This window comes from Stegastes partitus, unplaced genomic scaffold, assembly GCF_000690725.1.
Source record: "Stegastes partitus isolate 25-593 unplaced genomic scaffold, Stegastes_partitus-1.0.2 Scaffold296, whole genome shotgun sequence".
Classification (NCBI taxonomy): domain Eukaryota; kingdom Metazoa; phylum Chordata; class Actinopteri; family Pomacentridae; genus Stegastes; species Stegastes partitus.
In genome coordinates, this window is record NW_007578027.1 from 513,713 (window position 1) to 523,829 (window position 10,117).

The 10,117-nt window shown below is 41.6% G+C and overlaps 1 protein-coding gene across 1 annotated transcript; it reads left to right on the forward strand.

The window, feature by feature from the left end:
• Nucleotides 1-2,361: 2,361 nt before the first annotated feature.
• On the forward strand, nucleotides 2,362-9,609 carry LOC103358200 (transient receptor potential cation channel subfamily V member 1-like). Its single transcript, XM_008283075.1, has 14 exons — nucleotides 2,362-2,414; nucleotides 3,415-3,602; nucleotides 4,029-4,181; nucleotides 4,322-4,459; nucleotides 4,544-4,869; nucleotides 4,965-5,141; nucleotides 6,115-6,270; nucleotides 6,364-6,456; nucleotides 7,180-7,250; nucleotides 7,624-7,649; nucleotides 7,735-8,054; nucleotides 8,914-9,014; nucleotides 9,365-9,447; nucleotides 9,530-9,609. The coding sequence occupies exons 1-14, from the start codon at nucleotides 2,362-2,364 to the stop codon at nucleotides 9,607-9,609; spliced, it is 1,965 nt and encodes a 654-aa protein (XP_008281297.1).
• Nucleotides 9,610-10,117: the final 508 nt, after the last annotated feature.

Sequence of the window (10,117 nt, forward strand, 5' to 3'; positions counted from 1 at the left end):
TCAGTCAAAAATCAGCTAGAGCTGGAGAAAGCACGTGGATTTTAAGATAACGTACAAATACCAGTAAATATACTCAATTACAAGTAGAACCAGTAAAATGTACTCAGAGTATTAAAATAAAAGTACTCAGTGGCCCTATAATGTACGCCATTAAACTGGTTTAATAAATAAATAGTGTAATTATTTAAATAATAAATGTGACCTCAAACATTAAAGGTAAAAGCAGCACATTTTTACATTTCTGAAAATAGAACACTGACGTCTCACATCTTGACAAATTACCTCAACTAAAACCAAAACAATACATTTTCTAGTAAAACAAAACCCTCGTCAGCTGACAGATCCTTTCAGCTGCTCTTGTATGTGTTGGGTCGTATAACGTGAGCACCATGTTATATGTTACTATAGGTTTTAATGACATATAGTGGAGTAAAAAGCACAAAATATCCTGTTGAAGTGTAGTAAAAAGTATGAAGTAGTATGAAAAGAACATACTCGTACCGTAGAAGTACCTCAGATTGGTACATAGCGCAGTACTTCAGCTCATGTACCTGTGACGTGGCGTCCTCATGAATTAATGCGATGATAACAAATAATAACAAGGTTGTCTGATTCTGAGTAAATGTTTTATCTATTATTCAGTGGCACATTTGTAAAGTCTGAAAACTGGATGAACTCAGATTAATTGAGTTCACTAGTTTCATCTTATGTTACACAACAGAGAACACATAACAGAGGTGATTGAGTCAGCAGTCTGCTGACCGATACAGTGGTCATCAATGACAGGGATTGAATCAGAGGCTCCGCTGACCATCAAAAGAAAAGACTTCCTTCATCGGTGGCTTCAAAATGGGGCCATAAAGTTCTTAAATATCCAACTTATTAACCGAAGCTATTGGGTCTGTTATGGTGACAAACACATGAATGAACTCATTCAAAACTGGAAATCCCAGAATCACATTAAAAGTGAGTCAGTGATTCTAATTCAGTGCACGTCTTCTCTTCTACGCTGATATCTATGCTTGTTTATTCACGTTTGTACTGAATCACAGAATCAGAGACTCCACTTTCACGTGTTGTTTGACATCAGCAGTAACAGTATCAGGTGTCAAACTGTTCTTTATTATCTAATGAAAGAAAGTTAAACAGTAGAATGACTCTTGAATACATGTCTTATGATCTCAAATGTAACACGATGGACTTTCCTTACAGCGTGTTTTAGTTTGCCGAGGCAGGACGGGTGCCGGTGTGATCGACGGCATCAAGAATTGATTCACTCCAGTCATGTGAGTGAGTTCCTGGATCTTTGTATTGAGCGGTTCAGCTCACTTATTGGAACTGAGCTGCTGTTTAGTGATTGGATCCAAACTGCTGTTTGTGAAACAGCAGGTCAGTTCTCTGGAGAAAGAGGGCGGGGCGTAGCCACGGTGACAAACACCCGTACACCACCTGAGTCCCGCCCACCAGCCCACCACCTCTACAACGGCTCACATGCGCAGGTATAGCTCATTACAACTGATGAGTTACTTGTTGAAACAAACACAGAAGACACAGACCGACAGCTACGATGGAAAACCAGCCACGCAGAACAGCAGCAGTAGAAGAAATACCAGAAGAAGACTCAACAGAAGAAGCATCAATAGAAGAAGAATCAACAGAAAAAGAATCAACAGAAGAAGAATTCCCAGAACTCTACAGAGGTTGGCCTTGGTAAATAGTCCTACTGGGGAACAGCTGGTTTTCCATCTCACATGTGGCCTTTAGCCATCAGATTATACACACTGAGGAGAGAAATGAACACAGAAATCAGCGTTTCTCTTTTTCTGCTTAGAAAACGTTATTTCAGCCTTTTATCAGGTGATGAGCTGCATGTTTCAGGTAGACAGGGTTTAGATGGTTTAAAGTTGGTCTGGGTCCAAAAACAAATGAAGAGCTCATTTGCAAAAACAGATAACTTCATGTTTGTAGACTTTCAGAGAACTTATTTTCTTGTTGTTTGCTTGAGATGATATCAATCAAACTGAAGCTGAGTGGATGTGACTCAGTAGAAACAACATGACAGAAACAGAGAAAACTTAAGTTTGATATTGTCTCAGCTAGACGATAGAGAAGTGGGTTTTCTGAAGGTTTGTGAGAGTTCTCTGTTTTAACAAATGAACTCTTCAAATACTGTGTTCACATCTTTGCATGTTGTGTGAACAGAAAACTGGTCCAGAGACTGTAAATGCTTTTACAGTGAACTGTTGGAAGTCTTGCTCTGCATTTTGTGATTTGTGTGTTTTTTTTCAAATTTTCAGGGATTTTGTCAGTTTGAACAATCAGTTGTGTCTGCAGCTCCGGAGGCTTTTCTTTCAGGGCCGCATGTCTCGAGCTCTTCGTTTCAATGAAGCGTCGCCTCCCACCATGGATGATCAGTGAAGTGCGTCCGAGATACTGCTGATATATTCCACACAAAGTAGGACTTGATGTTCACGTACTTGTAGATTCAAGGGTCATTTCAGTCAACACACTTGTTGTAATTTTAAAGGTTTCTTGCACCCAAACAGTACTTTCTATCAGCTCTATCTACTTCTGTTACAATCTACAGTTTTAAACAGTGCTGATCAATAAAAGCAGCTCTAACTATCATCAGCACTGTGTTGGGCTCATGTCATGACTCCACTGAATAGATAAGAGTTGGTTGAGCAGCAGGCTGTCGTTAAGACATTTGTTTCTCCAACTTTGGCAGGTTAACCATAACTGTGCCGTGCAACTGAAGAAACCAGAACAGTTTGTAGCATTAAACACATCAAACGTGGTTTACATTCAACACTCACGCTATGAGTTTTCTTCCCAGAAGCGTGGTCCTGAGAGTTTAGCCTCCAGTGCTGCAGACGCATCCCACTCAGTCTGAACGACACTTGAATCATCATGTGATGGATAACAATGACATTTGTGAATTCACCAGGAGAAGGCGACTGACAGCTCGTCCACCTTTGGACCGCAAACCAATAATACCAAGGTAACTGGTCTTACTGGGAAATGATGCAGACTGAGGTCAGAAGTTAGCACAGAAATCAGTGTTTGTCTTTTTCTGCTGAGAAAAACATGATTTCAGCTTTTCCTGCTGCTAAGCATCAGGTGATGAGCTGCACATTTCAGGCAGACAGGTTTTATCTGGTTTAAAGTTGGTCTGGGTCCAAAAACCAAATACTGTGTTCACTAAATGATCTTTGCATGTTGTGTTAACAGAAAACTGGTCCCGTGGTGCAGAGACTGTGAATGCTTTTGCAATGAACTGTTGCATAGTTGGAAGTCTTGAACAGCATTTTGTGATTTGTGTGTGTTTTTTTTTTTCCTCCAAACTTTTAGAGTGTTGACAAAAACATATCGCACAAGGAAACCGGAAAATGACCTTTATGGTGCAACGCTCAGCAGCACCGCCAGCAGGTTTGCCACAAATGACTTTGTTGACAAGGATCCTACGAACAACGGTACCGCTGGTGAATTCACCAAGGAGCAGGTGTTTAACGAAGCATTCGAGGGAAACGCAGCGAGGCTTCACGGCCTGCTGCACTACCTGCAACATAACAATATGCGACTGACAAGCCCAGAATTCAAAGGCAAGTCATAAGAAACCTGTTATATTCTTATTATTTATAAGCTGCAGTCCTGCTGTTATCAGTTTAGATGTTTGTTCATAACAGGAGAACTATGCTGCAAAACCAGGCGTTCAAAAATATGTTGTGCAGTGAATGTATTTTAGTAATGAAAGTATGTAAGTATTGTGTGTTGGTCATTTTAAGTTTCCACTCACTAGAGGGAAAGGGTAAGGTATGATGAGATGAGATACGATAATCCTTTGACTTTAATCCTGAAGGAAATTCTTCAGCATCTATTCCTCACAAAACAAAATGACATGAGAAATGAAGGACCAGGAGTTATTCCAGCACTTATTGAGTTAACATCACATCATAATCTAAAATTCTCTGTCCCATTATAAAACTAATGTCTTGAGAAACAAACTGTTATTTGTGCACCACCTGCAGATAAAACCAACGGGAAGACTGCTCTCCTGAAAGCTCTGCTGAACCTGAAGAATGGTCAGAATGACACCATCGACGTCTTCCTTGATATAGCGGAGAAAACTGGAGATTTAAAAAATCTGATCAATGCAGAGTTTACAGATAAATTCTACAAAGGTAGGTGAAGCCAAACTGTGAGTAATCGAGGGTCTTCGGGCTGCGTCGTGCTGAAAGAACCTTTGAGGCAAACTGTGTTTAATCTCATATTTGGAGAAGTTGAAAAGCTATTTCCTGTAATAACACAACTGGTGCCTCAGGTCAGACACCTCTGCATGTGGCCATTGAGAGGAGAAGCTTTAGATATGTGGAGCTGCTGCTGACGAAAGGAGCAGATGTTCAAGCCAAAGCCACTGGAGAGTTTTTCCAGCATAACGCAAAACAGGGCTTCTATTTTGGTGAGTGGTTTCATTTTAGAAACAACGATAAGTTAAATGTTTGATCAGATGTTGTGTTGTAGCTCACTTGTGTGTTTCTGACAGGCGAGCTCCCTCTGTCGCTGGCTGCCTGCACCAACCAGCCTCGTATCGTGACCTTACTCATGCTCAACCCTCACAGAAGAGCTGAGGTGAGGGACCAGGACTCGCAGGGAAACACCGTGTTGCACATCTTGGTGATCACAGCAGACAACACTGAAGGAAACACCAAAAAGATCACAGAGATGTATGACAGAGTTCTTTTTCTGCACAACAAGCTCAAAAAAGAAACTCAAAACTCACAAGAAGCTGGAAGAGGGAAGCTGGAAGAGATTCAAAACAATCGAGGCCTGACTCCTCTGAAGTTAGCGGCCAAGCTCGGCAGGATCCAGGTACGTCTGTTAAAGTTATAGATGATCGTCCTTAATCAGCAGCCCTGTTTAGCACAGATACCACTAACATTTGATTTCCCCTGATCACCGTCTAGCTGCTCAGACACATGCTCCAACGAGAATTCAAGGATGAGGAGACGAGGCATCTGTCCAGAAGGTTTACAGAGTGGGTCTATGGACCCGTTCACTGCTCACTTTATGACATTAGCTCCGTCGACACCAACGAAAGCAACTCTGTGCTGGAGATAATCGTCTTTGGGAGGGACGTTCCGGTTAGAACTTTCTATTTTGACCTAATTTTATCTTACAGTGACCTAATTTGAGCTACAAATGATTTTATCGCCAAGTGTTGTGGGTAAAGTGACTCGTGTGGATTATGTTCGTCGCAGCAGTGAAGCCTTTTAACAATTATGGTTTAGGTGCAGTATGTAAAAAATACTTATTTAGAGTTTAATCAACAAAATCAAGTGAACAGACGTCTGTCACTTGTTCTCCGGCTTCCTCCCACAGTCCAGAAACACGTTGAGGTTAATTGGTGATTCTAAATTGTCCGTAGGTGTGAATGTGAGTGTGCTTGGTTGTCTGTCTCTAAGTGTAGCCCTGTGATAGACTGGTTACCTGTCCAGGTGAACCTGCCTTCACCCTGAGTCACCTGGATAGACTCCAGCCCCCCATGACCCTAGTGAGGATGAAGCGGTGTATAGATGATGGATGGATTTTTACTTTTAGACTTGTCAATTTCCAGTTACGTTTGTTGTAAAATATAAAAGTTGAACTCAAATGTAAATGCAGTTGGAAGTAGACCAGAGCTGCGGTGGGACATGAACTGTCCTCTGACGGCAACCAGCTGTCACTCAAAGAGCTCATAGTCCTGAATTCTTCATAACTTTTAGCCTTAATAAAATCCAAACAGGTGAGATTTACAGTAACTCACCTCCTGCACAGTTGTCATGAACGGGGAAATCAACTACAGAGAGCAAAACCCCTTTTTTGTAAAAGGGTGTAAACATGTTTTTTTGTGCTGTGAAGCTGAATATTTTACTGTGGATAGACTCACAGCTGGAACAGGCCTCATGCTGACATTTACAGAACTGCAGTTTTTGGCACTTTGCTGTTGGTTTCCGTTGTTCAGACGTTGCTGCTTCGTCACAACGTACACAATAACCTGTCACAGCAAAATAGAGAATGAAATAGGGGGATTGAAATGTTTGAAATGTTAACACTAACTTGTGAACATTCTCTCAGAATCGCCCTGAGATGCTTGAAATCGAACCTCTTCGCAGTCTTCTTGAGGAGAAGTGGGACATGTTTGCTTCCAAGCTGTTCCTGCTGAACTTCTTGGTGTATCTGATGTACCTGATCATCTTCACCACCGTGGCCTTACACAGGAAGGACGGACAGGTACCATGGACAGAACCAAACAATCCATCTGCTCATTTAAAACACAACAAACCACCTTTCACACCTTCAGCCTCTGAATCTGTTGACCTGCAGCCGCCGTTTCCGGTTGAGGGTCCTGTCGACTGCCTTCGTTGTGTTGGTGAGATGGTCAGCGTCGTGGGAGCGCTGAAGTTTTTCTACCAGTCGGTGAGAACGTGGAACCGCAGCTAGCGTGGAGCGTTTCCAATTGTTTCTGAAGAAAATAGTTTAACCAAATAGTCAGCAATGTTCCTTTAAAGTTAATGCAATGTTTCAAGGTCGGCGTTCAGAGGACGTTGTCAGGAACACAGATTGTGTTCATGATAATAAACCAACATTTAAAAAACGTTTTCCAGATGTTAGGCTTAGGGTTACATGTTATTAGGACGCCAGATGCCCGACGTTCTCTACATGACTGTGATTTACTAACAAAGGTGGAACATTCTGGCTGAAATGTTCTGAGGATGTTCTGGGGATGTTGTTGAGGAAACACATTGTAGATCTATGAAACATTCCTACAATGTCGTACGAAAGAACATTCTGAAACCAACATTCAAAAAACATTTTCCAGATGTTATCGAGGCCTCAGATATTGAAGGTGGAACATTTTGCCTTTTGTTGAGGGAAAACATTACAGAATCTAATAAATGTTCCCACAATGTTACGTGATAACAAAGGAAGAACGTAAAATTTTGAGAACGCTAGGAGATAACGTTCTAACAGGGTCATCACCAAACATTTTTAGAACATTATTTGTTGTCCCACCGTTGAGAAGAACATTGTCGGAACTCAAAGAAAACTCCTCACTTTTGAAGATAAAATGGGATGCGGTTGAATAATTCACACAACAAGAGTGAATCCTGTCTCTGTGTCTGACCTCTAAATCCACAGATAACCTTCTTCCAGAGGAACCGTCCAAACCTCCAGGCTCTATTCACTGATGGGTTCAGTGACATCCTGTTGTAAGTGCTGCCAGGAGATCTTTTTACGCCTGAACCACTTGTAAAGGACATCTTTAGTATTTGAATGTCCGATCTGTTCAGTTTCTTGCAGGCGACGCTGCTTCTGGTCTGCACAGTTTTGTACTTCTGTGGTCGAAGAGAATATGTTGGACTCCTGGTGATCTCGCTGGCTCTCGCCTGGATTAACATTCTTTACTACTCAAGAGGCTCGAAGCAGTTGGGGAAATATTATGTCATGATGCAAAATGTACGAATCTAGCGATCCAAAGAATCCAAATGGGCTGTCTGGTCAGAAACGCATCACCTCGTTTACGTTCTGTTTCCCTCTTTAGATGATACTTGGTGACCTGCTACACTTTCTGTGTGTCTATAGCGTCTTCCTTTTTGGATTTTCTGCTGGTAAGACTCCAAAAATGTCATACCAATACCATGAAGTTATATCTGATTGAGGTTAAGACCTCTTGACTTCTCTCTTCATCCACAGCTGTTGTTGCTCTGATGAGCAGCCGCCCCTTAAACCAAAGCAACCTGACCGATGCTTCGGCGGTACAAGGACAAAGCTCTGACGCGGACAAACCAAAATTCAGCAACTTGCGCTTCACCGTGTTGGAAATGTTCAAGTTCACCATCGGAATGGGAGACCTGCAGTTCACCGACCAGGCTGAGTACAAGGAAGTGTTCTACGTCCTGCTCATCTGCTACATCGTTCTCACCTACATCCTGGCGCTCAACATGCTCATCGCCCTGATGGGCAACACGGTCGAAAGAATCTCCTCCCAGAGTGAAATCATCTGGAATCTACAGGTGGGAAACCACTACCGTGTGTGGACATGTTAATAGATCCAACACAGGAAATTTAGGTTGCATTTGTCAGGACAAAGCCAATCTGCCTGAGGCCCTGTTTACATGTAGCACAAACAGTGATGTTTCAGTGGGTCTTTGGTTTACACATAAACGAAGCTACAAGTCACCGAAATGATCATATCTGAAAACTCCGTCCAAAGTAGAGATTTGGAAAAACTCCGTCTTTACGTTTGCATGTAGACACGAGGAGACGGAGTTTGACGTCACAATATGCGACAAAAGATGCGTCATCATGTATGTGTGACCATGTTTACAGTTTGGCTACGTCCATGGACTTGGGCTGACATGTTTACAGTCAATACTTTCAAATATTTGACTTGTTTAGTCTCTAACACCACATTGAGGAGCAGCTCCACTTCTCTGTCGGCCCAAACAAACGACCCTCGCGCCATTATTGTTGAAGTTACAGGAAGTTTTCATTGTTGTTTTTTCCAGGATTCTGATTGGCTAGCATGACTTCATGCTTCTCGTTGCACTGCCCCCTATAGGTTTGGCAGCTCATAGCAGCTCTTAACGACGTGTTCATGCGGGTTTGTGCAAACGAAGATTTTTTTGAAAATGATCTGATGAACAATGTTATTTTTGAAAGCGTAGATCCGTTTTTTGTGAACACCGGCTCTGTGTAAACGTGGCCTTAGAGGACAATGGGTATCTCAACGTTATTTTTTAAAATTATGGATCATTCATACCATGCCAAGTGTTTCTAGGTCATTAAAAAAAAATTAAATTTGACGAAGACAAAGATTTGACATGATTTAAATGCTTAAAATCTCTGATACATTTGGTCTCACGTCCTCAGAGGGCCTTTACAATTCTGGACCTGGAGAGGTCTCTGCCCACGTGTCTGAGGAAGAAGCTGCAAGTCAGAAGAGAGCACGACGAGTATCAAGGACTTTTCAGGTGAACCATCAGTGGACGTGTCCAGCTGTAAATCTACACAGAAAATATTTACAGTGTACAAAAAAAACTGATCTAAAAAAATATACAGTTTACAAAAAATATGTAATCTGAAAAAATAAAGTTTGCAGAAGTCAGGAATGTAAAAATATACAAAACAATGTATAATATAAAAAGTCTGTAATGTTAAAAGTATGCAGAGTGCAAAAAAAACGCAGCAATGTTAAAAACCTCAAACATTATGCTTCAAAATCTGTGATGTAAATGTGCACAAAAACTAGAATCTCGTTATAACACAAGTGGAGGAAATGTTTCTTGGAATTCAGGTGACATTTGTGGTGTTTCTTCTTCAGGGTGGAGGAGAGGGACTGGAAGCAGTGGAGGTCAGATCTCGGTGTACAACGAAAGGAAGACCCGCTGCTTTATAACCCTCCTGGTAGGAAACAGACCACACGACTTTGACTGCTGTTTCTTTCTGGTGAGATGTCGCTGACACAAGCTGCCTTCTCCTCCTTCAGAGTCTCACTGGAACGTGGAATGGTTCCTGGACAGGATGAATCCCAGACGTCGCCTGTCGCAGCAGGCTGGGATCCCCTAAACTAAAGGGGACATCAAACTACCAAAGTGTCAACCAGTTTAAAGTCTCACATGTTTTTGATACGAGAGCAACGTCTTGTATTCTCACTGTGGCGTCTCTTATTTGTGTACATACCAGTGAAGGTGTTGTGATGTTATTTATATGCTAGATGAAGGTCAGACAGACCGAAACGCTGCCATCAAGTTCATCAGTTTCAGCAGTAAGAAGGACGGTGGGATGGAGCAGTTGTCAGTTTTTTAGCTTTTTACTCAGAAACACGTCTCTGTTCAGGTGTGCACACGTCACTTTATTCTCACTTTGTTTCATAAAACAGAGATGATTAAGGAAACGCCTTTAAAAATATACATCTTTAATTCACACAATATCCAAGTTTGGACATACTTTGGATATTTTGTACAAGTTTACAGTCATTTAGAACAAGCTTTTGTCATTTTGGATAATGTTTGAGTCATTTAGAACAAGTTTTTGAGTTCCTGTGAACATGTTTTGTCTTTTTGACAACTTTTAA

Excerpts from the sequence above, each read along its gene's own strand:
- LOC103358200 (XM_008283075.1), top strand. The coding sequence starts at position 2,362 with ATGTCTCGAGCTCTTCGTTTCAATGAAGCGTCGCCTCCCACCATGGAT. Across the intron at positions 6,271-6,363 it reads TACACAGGAAGGACGGACAG|CCGCCGTTTCCGGTTGAGGG; the intron begins GTACCATGGACA and ends GTTGACCTGCAG. Across the intron at positions 7,251-7,623 it reads GGGTTCAGTGACATCCTGTT|CGTCTTCCTTTTTGGATTTT; the intron begins GTAAGTGCTGCC and ends GTGTGTCTATAG.